This window comes from Dipodomys merriami, unplaced genomic scaffold (assembly GCF_024711535.1).
Source record: "Dipodomys merriami isolate MVZ:Mamm:240054 unplaced genomic scaffold, mDipMer1.0.p SCAF_94, whole genome shotgun sequence".
NCBI classification, from domain to species: Eukaryota; Metazoa; Chordata; class Mammalia; order Rodentia; family Heteromyidae; genus Dipodomys; species Dipodomys merriami.
In genome coordinates this window covers 1918080-1937627 of record NW_027206557.1, presented here as the reverse complement: position 1 = coordinate 1937627, position 19548 = coordinate 1918080, and the positions used below count along the sequence as shown (strand labels likewise).

The window sequence follows — 19548 nt, the reverse complement described above, 5'->3', positions numbered from 1 at the left end:
TAGACAAGTATTCTACCACTAAGCTACATTCCCAGCCTTCCCTTTCATTTTTATAGTAACATACCTCCCTTCCCAGCCCTATCTCTTTTGGTTTTCTTGAGCTTCAGAACTACACTTCTGGCCCTTACCTGTTTTTGTATACTTAGAGTAATGGTTCTTCATATGCCTAACATAATTATCCAGCTAACTTGTTCAAAATGAGTTGATGGGCCTTATCCATGCTAGTTGGTTATATAGATGAAGATGGGACTTTAGCCCCATATCATTTAAAAATGTACCTTCATGTTTTAATATACAAAGAGCTACTGTTATTTGAACTGTTGTTTCTTTGATTTTATTGCTTAAATATTGGTTACCTGACATTTATTTCTGTTTTTTCCATGTGTGTCTATGTTCCAATTGTGAAAGAGATGTGATCCTGGTTTTTCCTTGTAGTGATTTTCTGTTTAATTCTGTCCATTCACTTATTTGTAACAAGTCTTGCTGGGTATCGCAGGTATTTCAGTGCACCATCTTCCTGCCTTACTCTCTGAGTGCTGGGGTTACAGGCCAGGGCATCCATGCCTTACCTACTTCTGTTAAGTTCTATGTAGTAGTCATTTGTTTATGGCCGCTTTACTTGGGCTTGGACCCCTGCCATGAAAGCAGCACCAAAATACAAGTATAGGCAGGAAGCTATTGCTAGGATTTATTAGCATTCTGTATTATGTAGAGTTGGCTATTATTTGAATGTCTTTATTCCCTTTGGAATTTGGAGTGATTTTGGACAAGATAGTTTAAATTGAACTAGGTATTTTCTGATGTCATTAGTAAGATATCTCCTTTGATTTTCTTTCTTCTTACTATTGAGCTTAATTTCTAGAGTGTGTTTTTTTGTTTCATCTTTGTATATGTCCAGTCTTACCTCTGTTCCTCGCCTCGGTAATTGTGTATATGCACTTGTACACATAAGGATGTCTGATCACAGCATAACATCTTCTCCAGGGTTGTGCTTAGTTTTGCTTACCCTCCCACCTTCTACTAAAAGTTGTAGGTGAGTTTGAAAGCCCTATTAGTTTAGCTGAGTAAGACAGTTTGGTAAGCTGTGTCCAGAGAAAGAATCGTAGTCATTGCAGATAAGTGACTTAAAGCCATTATATTGAAAACTCCCTGTATAAATCCTTTCTGGAATGTTAACTTTAGAACTCTTTTGGGCTGATAACCATATGATGGACACTTCTGACGTAATTGGGTCTTGGTACTTATAAATCAGCGTTGTAGTTTAAAAACAAGATCTTTGGCATAGTTCTTTAGTTTAGATGATGATTGGTTTTGTGTGAGTTGGTCCTCGGCCCTTGAACTCTGGACCTGCGTACTGTTCCTGAGTTTGTTTTTTTTTTTTTAATTGTAAAGATACTATACAGAGGGTTACAGTTAGATGAGTGAGGTAATGAGTACACTTCCTATTGAACATTGTTACCCCCTCCATTGTTTTCCCCCTACCATCCCCTCCCTCCCTACCTTCCCTGAGGTTCTTTTTTTTTTTTTTTGATTGTGATTAAGTGATTACATAATTTCCGGAATTTCACAGTATTGTGGAATAATGATGCTCATTTAAAGTCACAAGTTCATCCTAACTTTCCTGGAGCAAATTGTCTTTCACAGTTTTAACATATAACGGTGTTCACATGTTATACACCATACATGTGATCAGCAGCATGGGGATATTTAGTAGTGGTTCGACCAGATGAGTGGGACTTCTTTGTTTCTTAAGTCCTGTTAGTTTTGTCGTATCACCTAACATTTTGGATTTAGCATCCACTTATCAGGGAGACCATGTACCATTTGTCTCTTCGCTCTTGCTTACCTTGCTCAACATGATTCCTTCTAGCTCCATCCATTTCCCTGAAATGCCATTATTTTGTCATTTCTAATGGCTGCATAATATTCCATTGTGTATAGATAACCACAATTTTTGGATCCATTCATCTGTGGTGGGGCATCTGGGCTGTTCCATATCCTAGCTATTGTGAACTGTGCTGCAATAAACATGGAGGTGCACGTGTCCTTTTATATTGGTTCCTGTTGTTCAGGGTAGATGCCTAGAAGTGGTATGACTGGGTCATAAGGGAGGTCAATCTTTAGCTTTCTAAGGACCCTCCAGACTGCTTTCCAAAGTGGTTGTATAAGTGTACATTCCCACAGCAGTGTAATAGGGTTCCTCTTTCTTCACATCCCCTCTAGCATTTGTCGTTGGCTGATTTGTGGATGTGGGACATTCTGACTGGGGTAAGGTGGTATCTCAGGGTTGTCTTTATTTGCATTTCCTTCACCACCAGGGATGATGAACATTTCCTCATGTGTTTCTTTGCCATTTTTATTTCTTCATTTGAGAAGTCCCTCTTTAGTTCCCTTGCCCATTTAGTAATTGGTTTGTTAGGTTTGGGAGGGATTAGTTTCTTGAGTTCCCTGTATATACAGGATGTTAACCCCTTGTCTGATATATTGCTGGTAAATATTTTTTCCCAATTGGTTGGTTGTGATAGATTTAGCTATGCAGAAGCTTTTTATTTTAAGGTAGTCCCTTTTGTCGAGTCTCTCTCCAACTTGTTGTGACCCTGGGACTCTGTTCAGGAAGTTCCTTCCTGTGCCTATTAGTTCAAGTGTTTCTCCTACTCTGTCCTGCAGTAGTTTCAGAGATTCAGGTTTAATGTTAAGGTCTTTAATCCATTTTGAGTTGATGTTGGTGCATGGTGATAGGCTGGGGTCTACTTTTAGTTTTCTGCATGTGGCCGCCCAGTTTTCCCAGCACCAGTGGTTGAAGAGGCTGTGTTTCTTCCATTGTATGTCTTTGGCTCCTTTGTCGAATATCAGCTGGCTGTAGGCCTGTGGATTTATTTCTGGATCTTCTGTTCTGTTCCATTGGTCTTCGGGTCTGTTTTTGTGCCAGTACTATGCTGTCTTTGTTATCATAGCTCTGTAGTAGAGTTTGAAGTTCGGCATGGATAGCCCTCCCATATTGTCTTTATCCCCTAGAATTGTTTTGGCTATTCTAGATCTTTTGTTGTTCCATATGAATTTTTGGACTGTTTTCTGTATTTCAGTGATGTACGTTATTGGGATTTTAATAGGAATTGCATTGAATTTGTATATTAGTTTTGGAAGTATTACCATCTTTACTATATTAAGTCGGCCTATCCAAGAGCATGGGAGGTCTTTCCATTTCCTAGTGTCTTCTGCAATTTCTTTCTTTAACTTTTTATAGTTTTCATTAAATAGTTCTTTTGCATCTTAGGTTAGGTTAATTCCTAAATATTTTATTTTTTGGGAGGTTATTGTGAATGGGGTTGCTCCCTTTATTTCCCTTTCTTCTTGTACATTGTCAGTGTACAGGAAGGCAACTGATTTTTGTGGGTTTATTTTGTATCCTGCTATTTTGCCGAAGTGATTTATGATTTCTAAGAGTTTGGGGATGGAGTTTTTGGGATCGTGAAGGTATAGTATCATGTCGTCTGCAAAAAGGGATAGTTTAACTTCTTCTTTCCCTATGCGGATCCCTTTAATGTCTTTTTCTTGCCTTATTGCCCTGGCTAAGGGTTCCAGGACTATATTGAAGAGGAGTAGAGACAGTGGGCATCCTTGCCTTGTTCCTGATTTTAGGAGAATTGGTTGTAGCTTTTCCCCATTAAGTATAATATTGGCTATTGGTCTGTCATAAATGGCTTTTATTGTTTTTAGAAATGTTCCTTCTATTCCTATTTTCTCCAGAGCTTTTAGCATGAATGAATGTTGAATTTTATCAAAGGCCTTTTCTGCATCTGTGGCGATAATCATGTGATTCTTGACCTTGGCTCTGTTGATGTGTTGGATTACATTTATTGACTTACGTATGTTAAACCATCCCTGCATGTTAAACCATCCCTGCGTCTCTGGGATGAAGCCTACCTGGTCATAGTGTATAATTTTTTTATGTGTTTCTGGATTCTGTTAGCTAGAATCTTGTTAAGGATCTTTGCATCTTTGTTCATCAAGGAAATTGGCCTGTAATTCTCCTTTTTTGGTTGGGTCTTTGCCTGGTTTGGGGATGAGTGTAATATTGGCTTCGTAGAATGAGTTTGGGATAGCTCCCTCCTTCTCTGTTTCTCTGAAGAGCTTGAGGAGTATGGGTATTAGTTCTTGTTTAAAGGTCTTATAGAATTCTGCTGTGAATCCATCTGGTCCTGGGCTTTTTTTTTGTTGGAAGACTTTTGATAGCTTTCTGTATCTCGTTATAGGATATTGGCTTATTTAATTGGTTAATTTCTTCTTTGCTCAGTTTGGGCAACTTGTATTTCTCTAAAAATGCATCTATTTCTGCCAGATTTTCTTCCTTTAGAGAATATAACTTTTGAAAGTAGTCTGTTAGAATTGTTTGGATATCTTGGGTGCGTGTTATGATGTTTCCCATGGCATCCCTAATCCTGTTAATATGGGTTTCCTCTCTTCTTTTTTTAATTAATCTTGCCAACGGGCCATCAATTTTATTTTCAAAGAACCAGCTTTTTGTTTGGTTTATTTTGGTTATGATTTTCTGATTTTCTAATTGGTTAATCTCTGCTCTTAATTTGGTTATAATTGGTTAATCTCTGCTCTTAATTTGGTTATCTGGCTTCATCTAGTTACTTTAGGTCCCATTTTTTCTTGTTTTTCTAGCTGTTTTAATTGCAACATGAGATTATTTACTTGGTCTGTTTCCATTCTCTTGATGTGGCCACTGAGGGCAATAAATTTGCCCCTCAGGACTGCTTTTGCTGTGTTCCACAAGTTTCTTTGTGAGGTGTTTTCATTTTCATTGAGTTGTAGGAAATGCTTTATTTTTTCTCTGATCTCTTCCGTTACCCAGGCATTGCTAAGGAGTGTGCTGTTCAATTTCCATGTATTAATGAAATTTCTGCGGTATGCTTTGTTATTGAGAGCTAGCTTGATTCCACTGTGGTCAGATAGGATACAGGGGATTATGTCGATCCCTTTGTATTTGCTTAAGTTCCTTGCATGAACTATGATATGGTCTATTTTGGAGAAAGTTCCATGAGCTGCTGAGAAGAATGTGTACTGTGTTGTTTTAGGGTGAAATACTCGGTAGATGTCAGTTAATTCCGCTTGAAGTATGGCCTCACTTAATTCCGTAGCTTCTTTGCCAATCCTCTGGTTGGTAGACCTGTCCTTTGGTGAGAGTGGTGTATTAAAGTCTCCTAGTATTATCGTATTGGGATCTATTTTATTCTGTAAGTTTGAGAGCGTTTGTTTAATATATCTGGGTGCACCAATATTTGGGGCATATAAGTTAATGATGGTAATATCCTCCTCTTGGATTGTTCCCTGTATTAATATGTAGTGTCCGTCCTTGTCTTTCTGTACTGATTTTAATGAAAAGTTTATTTTGTCAGATATCAGGATAGCTACACCTGCTTTCTTACTGGGGTCATTTGATTGGTAGATCCTTTTCCAACCCTTCACTCTGAGTTTGTTTATATGTTTGGCTGAGAGGTGGGTCTCCTGAAGGCAATAGATGGATGGGTCTTGTTTTCTGATCCAGTCCTCAATTCGTTTTCTTTTAATTGGCGAATTCAGCCCATTTATATTAAGAGAAAGTATAGAGAGATGCATTGTTGTCCCTGCCATTCCGTTTTCCTAAGTTTTTCTTTTTTCCTTTCCTCCTGTGCTTTGAGTAATGCCTCTCTGGGGCAGGTCCCAGTTCCTGGTTGCTTTCTTCAGGTTGTGTCCCCCCACTTAGAATTCTTTGTAATGCTGGCTTAATGTTTATGTATTCATTTAGTTTTTCTTTGCTATTAAAAGTTTTCAGTTCTCCATCGAATGTGAATGCTAGCTTTGCCGGGTAGATCAGTTTGGGTTGGCAGTTATTGGCTTTCAGGGCTCGTATTGTTCCTGAGTTTTTAGTTCAAGGCTACTGCTCTTATCATTAGAGCTACTGTTGGGCCTTTGGTGGTTATTTGGAGATGAGAGTCTCATGAACTTTCCTGCCTGGGCTGGCTTTAAACTTTGATTTTCAGATCTTCAGATCTCCTGTGTAGCTAGAATTATGGGTGTGAACCATCGATGCCTGGCTAGATTATAGTTTACATAATTGAAAACAAGGACCAGAAACAGTTCTCATGTAAGAATCCAAAAAGTATACTAATTATGTGTGGCGTTGCTTTGCTGATTACTTCTTTTATTTTAGATAATGAAAGAAATCCAAGAACATAAAATTAAAATATATGAATTTCCAGAAACAGATGATGAAGAAGAAAATAAGCTGGTTAAAAAGATAAAGGTAGGTTTATTTCTCAACATATACTGTAGTATTTGGACACTTAAATCATAATATAATATCCACAAGAAAAACCAAAAGTATCTTTGCTTTATGTAGTTTGTTTGCTTACATAATAAAAACTATTTAGTGGTGAATTCCACATTGTAGTTAACTTTGCTGGTAGTTATATGTAAGTAGGAATGCATTGAATAGCGAGGTGAATAATACAATCCTTAACTCATATGGTTTTCAGTGGATTGGTTTTATATCTCATATAGTTTTTTTTTCTTAAGTGAAGGATGAGAAGGGAGAGGATTTGTTATGTTTTAATTTTTTAAGAGCCATACAAAATATTTTTTCATTTATAAAAGCTAGATCAAAATCTCTACCAGCATAATTTTCTGTATTTTAGTTTGTAATGATTTTCTTAATAATTTGGACCTAAAATTGGTAGGGTAAATTATGGCATTATGTAATTAGTGAAATACTTATATCTGATTAATTTCTAAGGTTTTATAAAAATAGCTACTTTTGTATTTCTGACAACCACAAATATTTTAAAAAGGTTGTTGAGTTTTAGTATGAGTGGACACTAGTGCAGTCACTTGCACCCAAGGTTCTGATGATAGTTTACAGACTCAACATTCCCTGTTCCATTGTTAAGATTGGTTTATGATTACGTCAGTAGGCTAATCACAAGCCTCATTCTTCCCTTATAAATGCCAATATTCTTGTTACTCTATCTTGCCCAGTATGAGATAACAATTTGACTAGAATATGCTCTAGTATTCATTAATTCTCAGAGAAAATAATACTATATTCATTATTTACCTTGTTGGTAATTCCATATACTGGCAATTTACTGAGTATTTATTGATTGGCCTATAATAATGTCAAAGCTTTCAAAATAATTTGCTTTTTAATCTGTTGAGTAATGTAAGTTCTTCATTCTTGAGCTTGTGAGGACTACAAAGATGTATTTGAACACGAGCACTTTATTTTCTAGGACCGTTTACCTCTCGCTGTAGTAGGTAGTAACACAATCATTGAAGTTAACGGCAAGAGGGTCAGAGGAAGGCAGTATCCTTGGGGTGTGGCTGAAGGTAAGGCTTTCTGTAGTGAATGGCTTTCTATCAAGTCTCACAATCATAAAATTTTATAAGTAGTATAAAATGCACACTATGTTGATATACTCCGGATTTTCAAGGCTGGTTGAATTTTATTTCCCTGTAATCTCATTTTCCTCTTAAATACAATTCTGACTTCCAGACCCTGATTTTCAGTCAAGAAAGTATGTATTAATTCCTGAAGTTGAGATACTTTAGATGTCAATTGTTGGTACCCTGCCACTCTTCCTCTTCTTTTTCCCATCATTAAGCCAGTGTTTGTTTTCTTCCTTGAAAATATGCTTGTAATTTAGGACTTCTTGACTAAGGACCAAAAAGATCCTTGCCAAGGATCTAATGAGTCTTCTGAAAAATGGAACAATTTGGAGAGAAGGTTCTTCATTTAATCTGAGCCAGAATCCTCAAAGACCTTTAAGAATGGTTTAAAAGTATTTATAATCTTAGTTCACTTTTTCTTTTCTTTTTCTTTCTCTTTCTTTCTCTCTTTTCTTCTCTCTTTCTTTCTCTCTTTTTTTTTACATCATATCTTCAGAGTAAAAACTTTTTTTTTTTCTTTTTTGGTTATGGGGCCTGGACTCTGGGCCTGGGCACTGTCCCTCAGCTCTTTAGCTCAAGGCTAGTGCTCTATCACTTGAGCCACAGCCCATTTCTGGTCTTTTCTGCTTATCTGGTGCTGAGGAATCGAAACCAGGGCCTCATGCATGCAAGGCAGGCACTCTTCCACTGAGCCACCTTCCCAGCCCTAGAGTGAATTTTTTTAATTTTAAATTTTTCTTAAATATAAAAACTTTGAAAATTTATTTTTATTAACTTTCTTTTTTGCTGATGTGGTACTGAAGAATTGAACCCAAAGCCGCCTCATGCATACTAGGCAAGCACTCTACCAACTAAGCCATAATCCCTACCAAGTTTAAATACCAATATAATCCTAGAAGAACAATCCTTAGAATCTTCTTAGCTATGTTATATTTATTATATTTATTTACCCTAATACTTAATCTTCTGTGTTATATAAGCTAGAGTAATGAATATTTTATCTACTTGTTGGCCACTTACGTAAGTTTGGAGATACTCTTTGAAATTGCTCTGATTAGCAGTGATTTTTCTTTCCAGTAATCCTGTGCTTTCTTACAAGCTCTGTGATACCCAGGCAAGTCACTGCCTCAAGACTTTAGAGTTTAGATATTCCTTAGAACTGTACATTGCAGAGATGCCTTTGTATTTCTAGTTTTATCTCCTGTACCCAGAGTGATATGTTTTTAAAAAATAAGTAATCTTGAAATTCTCAGCCACCTTTTCATTTGGTTTCATCTTAAGGAAGTTTTTTTTTTTTCTTTTTTTTTTAATGTGAAAATACTGTACAGAGGAGTTACAATTACATGGGCAAGATGATGAGTACATTTCTTATCAAGCATTGTTGCCTCCTCTTTTGTTTCCCCTTCCTATCCTTAAGGAAGTTTTAATAAAGCAGTTCTCTTCTTTACTATACCATTAAATTTACAAAATGTATTTTATTATAGAATAAATATACTTTCTGAGATATATGAGAAAATGTACGTTTTCTTGTCTGTTTTCAAATTTTCAGTGTTGTTTCCAGCTTTCATATTTATCACGAGGATTAAACGAATAAAGTAGTATTATTGTACACTTGTCTGTCATTCCTTTGGGAACTGTTAGTGTTAAAACTTTCTGAGAAATTGATTGAATCTCTTGTACAGTCTCATTTGAAATTTCTTAGAAAAGACCAGATTTTGTGAAAATAATGTGTCATCTATTTTTTTTATAGTTGAAAATGGTGAACATTGTGATTTTACAATTCTAAGGAATATGTTGATAAGGTAAGTATGAACAGTGATAAGAATTGTGACAGAATTGGGCAGACTGACTTCTTGCTTCCATAGAAATAAAGACTTGTATATCTGCAAGTCAGAATTCAGCAGTTGTAGAAGCTTGTGTTAGAAGCAACATAATTTCTGACGTGTTAGATGTTTCTATACTACTTGCATTATTTACTGCAGTCATGTTTCTTAGATTTTTCAGTATACAGTGATGATGTGATTCATAAGAGTACAAAATTGAATTCTGTGTTCTAGTACAGGGACTTGTTTCTATTCTCTGGAGAAACTGGTAACTAGTTCCAAAATTCAATAACATTTATCATACTTTAGCTTCAGTCTTTAGTTATTAATTTTTTTAAAGTTCCTATTATCTGCTCTCTTTATTGAGTACAAAAGAAATTGTACATTTCTGGTAAAGGGGAATGCAAAATACAGATAAAGAAGTAACATGCATGGTGTTGCCTGTGGCAATACTGGTAACCAGAAAGATATGTGACAGTCAAGGGTTATATGTTATGATTTCAGAAGAGGGCTCCTAAGAAGATACAAAATGAAACTGAGGGGACTATCACAGATTATTGGGAGCTGCTCTGTTTAACCACCAGATGCACTAGGGATTAGGAATGTCCTGACTTCACTGGAGTAGAATATAAACAGCTTTAAATGTAACTACTGTGGCCATAAGAGAGAATAAATATGTATCAAGGGACAGAGTGTAATAGGAGATGACTTAGGACTAAGTCCAAATTTAGGACTAGGGGGAATAAACTATCAGAGAACTGCATGGAAATGTTAGGCAGAAGGAGAACAACCACAGTAATTAAAACGTTACATGCTCTTCACAAGGACTTTGAAGAAGGCATGCCATTAAGTTGGATAAGAAGTAACAGTGTTTCCTGGCCAAAAGGAAGAATGAAATCAGTATTATCTTGATTCTGTTTGTCTCTCCAAAGGGAGTTGTGGTAAAGCAGTGAAGATGGAATATGATGAGCACAGGAAGTTCAGGATGCAGTGGGTGATAAGAAAAGGGAGGGTGGAATGGGTAAGGACTGCTGGACCATTTCCACCTACGAATACTGCATACTGCATTTGCAAAGGGGATCCATAGAGCAGCTCTCATGATTAAAGAATTGTAACCATTCATGAATTTTCAAGGTTTATCTCCCATGTGTTGATTGATTCTGTCTGTTGGAAATACCTCAAGCCAAAGTAGCACATGCACTGGACAGCCTGAATAAACAGAAATTAAGCTGCCCTAGTGTGAAAATAAGTTGAAATGTGATCTCAGGTGTCCTTATTTAAGTATTAACGCAGTGAAAATTCAGTATTACTTTAAAAATTACTTTACCTAAAGAAAAGCAGTTTGATTTAGATTTTGTAAATTTAAATAGAAGCTAATCTACCCTTGTAAAATTACATAAATACTGTGAAGAGAGGATGAACATTCTATTGTAGAAAGTTTATTTTAAAGTTGTTGCTTTAAGAGATTTTGGAATCTAAATTCTGTTGGTCGAGTTAGGGTTCTTCATTTTGATCTTCTTGAAGCCTAAAGATGAAGACAGGAATGTGTCTTTCTTAAGAATAATCTTTTGCCCATTTTAAGTCTGAAATTTTGGCAAATATTTTAGTTTGCATCAGAGCTTTTCTTAATAGAGTCAACTCATGCTCTTTATTTATGACAGAACACACATGCAAGACTTAAAAGATGTCACTAATAATGTACATTATGAGAACTACCGAAGCAGAAAGCTGGCAGCTGTGACTTACAACGGCGTGGATAATAACAAGAGTAAAGGACAGCTTACCAAGTAAGCTCCAGCGTTGTTTTCCAGGGTTATTTTCATCTAGTGCCTCCTAACACTGGAAATTCTAGAGGGTGTAAATTCTAGAGAGGGTGTTTGCTATGTGATGCCAGATAGCCTGATGTTTCTTATAGTGGAATAGAAAAATGTGCTTTTTATATTTATATGTTTCAGTGCATGACTCTTTATCTCATTGTGCCTAGAAAACTTTCTTTCTGTAGCCACTTCCATCTGTTCACTTAGGAGAACCTTATTAGGTGACTGAGTTCCTAGAAATGACTAAAATACAGGTTCATTTAGATAGACAGTGGAAGGCAGGTTATTTACTTTTCTAAGACATAAGTAATATTTAGTACTTTGAATTTAAAGGCAGGAGTTATTTAGATAAAAGTTGAGAGGACAGGGCTAAAGGTAGAGAGTTGGCTGATCAAGCAAGCCAGAAGCTAGCCTGAGACCCTGCATTCAAGTCCTGGTGCTAAATAAATACATAATACAATAAAATGACAAAGTTTACTACTGCAAGGTAAACTGGTAATTTTTCATGTGCAAAGTACTATTTTGTATATTCCTTATTCTCCCAAGGATAAAGTAACAAAATTTATCTGCATTTTATAGATAGGTAAAAATAAGAATGTGTAACTTCACGGGCTGGAAAGGTGGCTCAGAGGTAGAGTGCTTGCCTTGCATGCATGAGGCCCTGGGTTCGATTCCTCAGCATCTCATAAGCAAAAAGAAAAAAGCCAGAAGTGACGCTGTGGCTCAAGTGGTAGAGCGCTAACCTTTAGCTGAAGAGCTGAGGGACAGCGCCCAGACCCAGAGTTCAGGTCCCATGACCGGCCCCCCCCCCCCAAAAAAAAAAAGAATGTGTAGCTTCAACATTTATATATCTAATAACTTCATGTAGTTCTCTCCCTTTTTGGTTGTTATATTTTGATTTTGGCTTTGCATTTTTTGTTTGAATGCATTAGAGATTGAACTCAGGATCTCACGCTTGCTAGGCACACTTTGCCACCTGAGCCATGCCTCCTGCCCCTTTTTGCTTTGGTTATTTTTGAGGTTAGACCTTACCTTGTCCCCAGGCTGGCCTGGGATGCCTGTGGATACCCCTGCTTGTGTTTCCCCATGTTTCTGACTACTTGTTGAGATAGTCTTAATAACTTCTTTTGCCTGTGCGAATTTCCCAATCTCTGCTTCCTAAAAGTACTTAGAATCACAAGGTTGAGCCACTACACCAGTCTTGTTTTGTTTTGAGATAGGACCTCTCTTTGTAGCTGAACCTTCAGATTCTTACTCTGCTTCCTTCAGTCTACACAGACACACACACAACAACTACCAAACTACTGGTTTTTGAATTACAACTATATTGTTGCATAATCTTTAATTGCTTTAAATACATATATTCCAATTACTAAAGACTATCAGTTAAAAAGTAGTTATTCTCCAGAGTCTAGAAGGTTTGGGGTAGTTGAGGGAGCAGTAGGGTTAGAGACCCTTTGAAAGTAATAAAACCTCAGGTCATCTCCCTGAAAAATGACCGTTACCCTTTATGGCATGCTTTTTCAGGGCACCTACAGCGTTGCCCAAGAGACAAGGGCCCATATATGTAAAAAACATAAAAAACTGGATCTTAACAACTTTAATGAAATATAGCAATAGTGCTTTTAAAAATTTATCAATGGACCTTACCTTTTTTAAAAAGGCAGTCTCATTCTAAGTTAATGTCTTATTTAGTTGCATTTTCAGAATTTCTGGTTATTTGATGACTTGGCAAAATATTGCAGGTCTGTGCGTATAGTTTTTTCTTTTTTGACAGTGCTAGGGTTTGAACCTAGAGCTACATTAGGCAATATTTTACCACTTGAGCCTGGGTTATTTGTTTTCTTGGTTTTGTTGAGGTAGGATCTCCAGAACTTTTCAGCCTATGTTGGTCTTGAGCCACAATTTCTCTCAGCCTCCCTAATAGCCAGGTATGAACCACTAGTACTCAGTTGTAGAAGTTTTCTTTTTTGAGCGGTTATCAGAGTTTGAATTCAGGACATGTTTTTTCTCATTTTTTCATTCAGAGCTTTTCTTCTACAACTTGAGCTAAACCTCCAGTCTAGCACTTTGCTGGCTAGAGTCTCTGATTTCTCTCTACCTGAACTGGAATCAAACTGCAGTCCTCAGATCTCAGCCTATTGTGTAGCTAGGATTACAAGTGTGAGCCACTGGTTTTCTTATGTGAAAAAAAAATCCTTCAGTTAAATAATGTTTTGTTTTAACTTACACTAATCATAAAAAAATCTTTTTAATCATAGGAGCATAACAAGTATTTTTTTTCTTTTTACTAAGAAAAATTGGTAGCCTTTTGGAGTGTTTTCTGTTGCAATCTATGCCCCCTACTTACTTACTCGGGAAGAAGAGTGCTGAGACAATTAGAGAGACTGAGTCAGTGAGAGAGGTCACCATGCTGGCACTTCCCTCTGGGGACCAGAAAGAAGTGGCTGAAACTCAAGGCCTGGCTTTTGCTTTTAAGTCATAACTTAATTTAAAAACAAAACAAAACACTATTGAGATCAGAGCTATTCACTTAAAATGTATAACTTTGTGTTTGGTTAAAGCCTATTTTTACGGAGTCAGAGTATATGTGTTTTATCTTCAGAGTCAGAGAAAGATGTTACTCGCATGATTGAGCTAAACCATAGAACGCTCCCCATGGTTGTGGTAGTTACAAGCACCTTGCTTTTTCTTGTGTCTTTAAATATAGCAGCGTTGACATAAAAGCCACCTATACATGTTTTTCAGCATGAAAGTTTGGAACATAATTATACCAAGATACTTGAGCGCATAAACTAATGTCAGTGGTATAATAGACTATTTGACTGTGCTTAATGTCTGTTTTCTGGCACTTATATGTCTGTGTATGTGCTTGCTTGTTTGCTTGCTTGCTTGCATGTGTGTGTGTGTGTGTGTGTGTGTGTGTGTGTGTGTGTAAATCTCTGAACATGTCAAATTTAAGACATTGGAATCTGCAAGTATAGTGAATTCTTGAGAATATTACAGGTAATAAAAAGGGTCTGCAGACATTCTGCCTTTCTATGCAGTGTACTACTACTGACTAGTAGTTATTTCCAGCAAGCAGATTGAATTTCAAATTTTTGTAATTAAATATAGTTGTGACATCAGAGGTTATCTTAAATTTTGATACTTGAAACATAAGAAAACTCAAAATGTTCTCATACATTAATTAACTATGTCAACTTGCTTTGTTTTTCACACTTGAACTTTTTCCTTGCATGTTATTTCATAGAGGATGTGCACAAGGTTTGGTGATGGTGCCCTTACTGATTTAGATCTTTGTGGGGGACACAGCATTGGGGTTTGAGCCTAATGCATTCCATTTGCTAGGCAGGTGCTCCATTACTTGAGCCATGCCCCCAAACAGCCCCCCCCCTTTTTTTTTTTGCTTTACTTACCCAACAGGATTTTGAGGTTTTTCCAGGGCTGGCTTCAGGCCATTATGTTCCTACTTAATATACCCACCTTCATAGCTGTGATCACAGCTGTATACCAATAGCCTGACTTACTGATTTAAGATGAAGGTTTCAGTACACCTTTTTCCCTGAGCTGGCCTTATACTTACTACATTCCTTTGAATTTCTACTTCTTCAGCAGCTGAGCTTAGAGCTTAGATCTTTGTCTTAACATTATTCACTAGAAATTGAAGTTTATATATGAAACCTTATGGAGGGAAGTTCCTAGGTTACAAGTATACTTATAAATAAGCTTCTGAAGCATTGGTTCATAATCGATTTGTACATAAAACTTAGAATTTCTATGTTATCACTTAACATGCTGTAAATAAAAGCTTTCAAAAGTTATTTTTATGCATCTAAATTATGCATGTATAATATTGGCTGTCTCAGAGTTTTGTGTTACAGTTTCCATTCACACACTGAGTGATTGTCTTAATGTTCATGACAGAAGCCCTCTGGCACAAATGGAGGAAGAAAGAAGGGAACATGTAGCCAAGATGAAGAAAATGGAGATGGAGATGGAGCAGGTGTTTGAGATGAAGGTCAAGGAGAAGGTCCAGAAACTGAAGGACTCTGAGGCTGAGGTAACCAGTTTGCTTCTGTCTGTATTCTTTCTTAAATAGTACCTGTCAGAAAGGGACTGTGTGTACACACACACACACGCACACGCACACACACACACACGCACATATGTATGTATGATGTATGTATATATCTATGTTACAAGCATGTACATAGTATGGTGTGTGTGTGTGTGTGTGTGTGTGTGTGTGAGTGTGTGTAAAAAGACTGGAGACATGGTTCAAATGGTATAAACACTTACCTAGCATGTGTGAGGTCCTGGATTTAATTCCTAGTGCTGGAAAAATGAAGCACTTGATCAGTCTTAGGAATAAATGCGAAGGAATGAAGTAATCTTAATTGCACTTAAGACCTGCCTGGGTAAGTTATAGACAGTATAAGGGGAGAAAATGAAGGGATGTGATACCCTGTGAATGTGCAGTGTTAGTAATTCCCAGTGCTGAGCAGCAGTGACTGACACTCCAGCCAGGTCACTCCAGGTGTTGACGCGGGCATTTAATTTTTTTTTCTTTTTTTGGTTGGTCATAGGGCTTGAATTCTGGGCCTGGGCACTGTCCCTGAGCTCTTCAGCTCAAGGCTAGTGCTCTACAACTTGAGCCGCAGTATCACTTTCGGTTTTCTGGTGGTTTACTGGAGATAAGAGTTTCATCGACTTTCCTGCCCTGACTGGCTTTGAACTGTGATCCTCAGATCTCAGCCTCCTGAGTAGCTAGGATTATAGGTGTGAGCCACCAGCGGCCCGGCTGCTGGCATTTAATTTCTGCTGTTTTAAAAGCAGAAAACCATGGAGGTATTTCCTTCAGTAGGCAAAAGGAAAGAGAATGAGAGACACTGGAGGTGAAAGGCTTGATTCATGTCTGAGAAGACTGTTGTGAGGTGATTTCACTGTGAAGTTTTGTTACCATGTTTCTTACTGTTATAATTAAAAGCACAAACTCTTTAAACATGTGGGATCACAGTAATAGAAAATACACCTTCTGAGCTATCTCATGCAAATGTAATCAAGCACATTTTTTGCCATTTTTTTCAGCAAAACATGTAAATATTTACAATAATTTGTATGAATTTCTAGTTTTGGTTCCTTTTTTTTAGGAGGCTTTTTTGTCCTCCTGTTTCCAAGATGATTCTGTTGAGTTACTGGCTTCTGGGGGGCAGATGGGTCCTGCAGTACAGTGCCCTCCCTGCCACTCTCCAGGTTGAATTTTGGATTTATGTAGCCAATATCTTCAAAATAAGATGCCTGCATGAAACATGCTTCTGTCTCAGGTTTAGCAGTTATACTTTGTGTGTTATGCTGTCATTTAGCTCCAACGGCGCCATGAGCAGATGAAAAAGAATTTGGAAGCCCAGCACAAAGAATTAGAGGAAAAACGGCGTCAGTTTGAGGAGGAGAAAGCCAACTGGGAAGCTCAGCAACGCATTTTAGAACAACAGAACTCTTCGCGGTAAGTAGCACCAGTCCTGAGGTGTGTGCATGTAGTGATGTTTAAGGAATTTCTTCTTGTGTTTATTTTTAAAACACTGGAGTGGCACTTAAAAAGCCACTACCATTGTTATGTGTCTCCAAGCACAGTTATTTAGTGGATCACTATGTTTATATGCATGGATGCAAATACTGTTAACTGTATTTTTTTCCCATGTAAACATTTCCAGGACTTAATCTTTACAAATTTTCAGCTTCCTAACATTCCAGTTGACACATTGTAATTAATTTATCTTTCTCCCAGTTACTCCTAGTAATGGTTGTTTCAGTTTTTGGCATACTTAGAGAATAAACTGCTACAAATATCTTTTATACATACAAGGGTATGTTTTAATTGTGTGAGATTATTTGTTTAGTTAAATTCTTGAAGATGAACTCTGATACATTATTTCTAACACATGCAAAGTCAGTTCCTCCTTGATTGATATGGAACTCAATCCTGTTCCTACCTTGATTTTCTTCTTTTGTTTATTGCTCATTGGTCTCAAGCTCATTAGTCTCCAATTTTTTAAAATTAAGTAGTTGTACAGACAGGTTGCAATTCCTTAAGTCAGATTGATGAGTACAATGCTTCTTGGTCAATGTCACTATGGTTGATCTCATTTTAAACTGAAAGTCTGCATATCCCTGAGAGTTCCACGCTGCCCAGATTAGGTAGTTCTGTGATACCCACATATGAAGAGGACAGTAGATTTGTAAGGCATAAGATGTCCTCAAGAACACAGTGGCAGTGAGTCAAGTGGAACCCTTTGTTGGTCTTCCTCAGTTTGTGATGTTTCATTTGAAAAAATGTTTTTGTATGTTAAAATGATTTAGAGGAAGTTTTACTGCTCATCTTGGAATTTTGTCAAATATGATTGTTTACAAAAATACTGTTTTAGACTCATTGTCCTCATAATGTACTTCTAAATCTTGTGATCTTTTTCATGAAAAAATAGTGCCTAAAAATCATGCACACTGGTATCTGTGTTAGCCACCTCTGCCACGTGTTGTCTTCATGGTTAGATTGTGCTCACTCATCCTAATTATTTTCCTTCAATTGTTTAGAACCTTGGAAAAGAACAAGAAGAAAGGGAAGATCTTTTAAACTCTCCATTGACCACCAGTTACGTATTAGTTGCCAATATGCCAGCTTGGACATCAGTGTTTGTTGGATCCGTTTGACCAATTTGCACCAATTTTATCCATAATGATGGATTTAACAGCATGACAAATACTATTTTTTTGTTGTTGTTCTCGATGGAGATTAAGATGCCTTGAATTGTCTAGGGTGTTCTGTACTTAGAAAGTAACAGCTCTAAGTACCTTTCTACATTTTCTTTTTTATTATTATTATTAAACAGATGTCTTCAATTTAATGCAAGAGAACATTTAACTGTTGTACAATCATGTTCTGGTGGTTTGATTGTTTACAGGATATTCCAAAATAAAGGACTCTGGAAGGTTTTCATTGAGGATAAATTGCCATACTATGATGCAGACTATGCTTCTCTATGATAATTATAATACAGAGGTTCCATTCAGTGCAGCCTATACAATAATGTAATTTAGTCTAACACAGTTGACCCTATTTTTGACACTTCCATTGTTTGAAAATACACATGGAAAAAAGAACGTATATGCTTACAGTGCACCTAGAGCTTTTTATAACAACCTTTTGTTTGTTTGTTTTGGATTCTTTACGTATATGTTATTCTCATTTAGTACCCTCTTTAGCCAGAATCTCATTACTGCTTCATTTTTGTAATAACATTTAATTTAGATATTTTCCATATATTGGCCCTGCTAAAATAGAATATAGCATCTTTCATATGGTAGGAACCAACAAGGAAACTTTCCTTTAACTCCCTTTTTACACTTTATGGTAAGTAGCAGGGAGAAAATGCATTTATAGGTCATTTCTAGGCAAATTGTGGAGCTAACAACAAGCCTGTTTCTACCTATATGCAGTCTCTTATTTTACTAGAAATGGGAATCATGGCCTCTTGAAGAGAGAAAAAGTCACCATTCTGCATTTAGCTGTATCCATATATTGCATTTCTGTATTTTTTGTTTGTATTGTAAAAAATTCACATAATAAACAATGTTGTGATGTAACAGAGTGTGGTGTCTTGCATATTCTCCCATCACAATAATGGAGTCTATCCACAAGGCATCCCAGATTTGTTTAATGTAGAAGCATGTGTGCTCATCTTCCAGTGCAAACACAACAGCTCCTCTCTCCATCACTGAGAAACCACATCCAGTGTAGACACACAGTGCATCTCTTTATCGCTGAGAAGCCACATCCAGTGTAGACACACGATGCCTCTCTCCATTGCTGAGAAACTACATCCAACTAATTTGAATTAAATATAGTTCTGGAAACTTTAATTTTTAAACTTTCTGTTCACCAAGGTCACATTATTGTGTTTACTATGTCTTTTTTTTTTAGGTTAATGACCTAAGCAGAGCATATGAATGATTGTTCTAATTAGCAACTATTTTTAATTCAAGGCTGACATTTAAATAAATCAGTGTTCTTGAAAGAATGTTTACTGCTTTAAAAAAAAAAACTTTTAAAACACTAACTAGTAAGATTAGTCTTGACTTTACATAAAAATTCACCAGGAGGGCTGGGAAGGTGGCTCAGTGGTAGAGCGCTTGCCCTGCATGCCTGAGGCCCTGGGTTCGATTCCTCAGCACCACATAAGCAAAAAAAAAAAAAAAAGCCGGAAGTGGCGCTGTGGCTCAAGTGGTAGAGCGCTAGCTTTGAGCTGAAAAGCTGAGGGACAGCACCCAGGCCCAGAGTTCAGGCCCCACGAACGGACCCCCCCCAAAAAAAAAAAATTCAACAGGATAATTTCTTTTTCAGTCATGGGGCTTGAACTCGGGGCCAGCGATGTCCCTGAGCTCTTTTTGCTTAAAGCTAGTGCTCTACCACTCGAAGC

General features: G+C 37.0%; 1 protein-coding gene across 1 annotated transcript in view; it reads left to right on the top strand.

Annotated features, from left to right (window-relative positions):
- Septin7 (septin 7) overlaps positions 1–18715 on the top strand; it is a 41812-nt gene extending 23097 nt beyond the window's left edge. The window contains exons 7-13 of the mRNA XM_070014236.1: positions 6200–6292; positions 7278–7374; positions 9185–9236; positions 10919–11044; positions 15002–15137; positions 16441–16580; positions 17666–18715. Of these exons, the coding sequence (XP_069870337.1) occupies positions 6200–6292; positions 7278–7374; positions 9185–9236; positions 10919–11044; positions 15002–15137; positions 16441–16580; positions 17666–17705 (684 nt within the window). The 3' untranslated portion in view covers positions 17706–18715. The remainder of the gene's footprint in view (positions 1–6199; positions 6293–7277; positions 7375–9184; positions 9237–10918; positions 11045–15001; positions 15138–16440; positions 16581–17665) is intronic.
- The last annotated feature ends 833 nt before the right edge of the window (positions 18716–19548 follow it).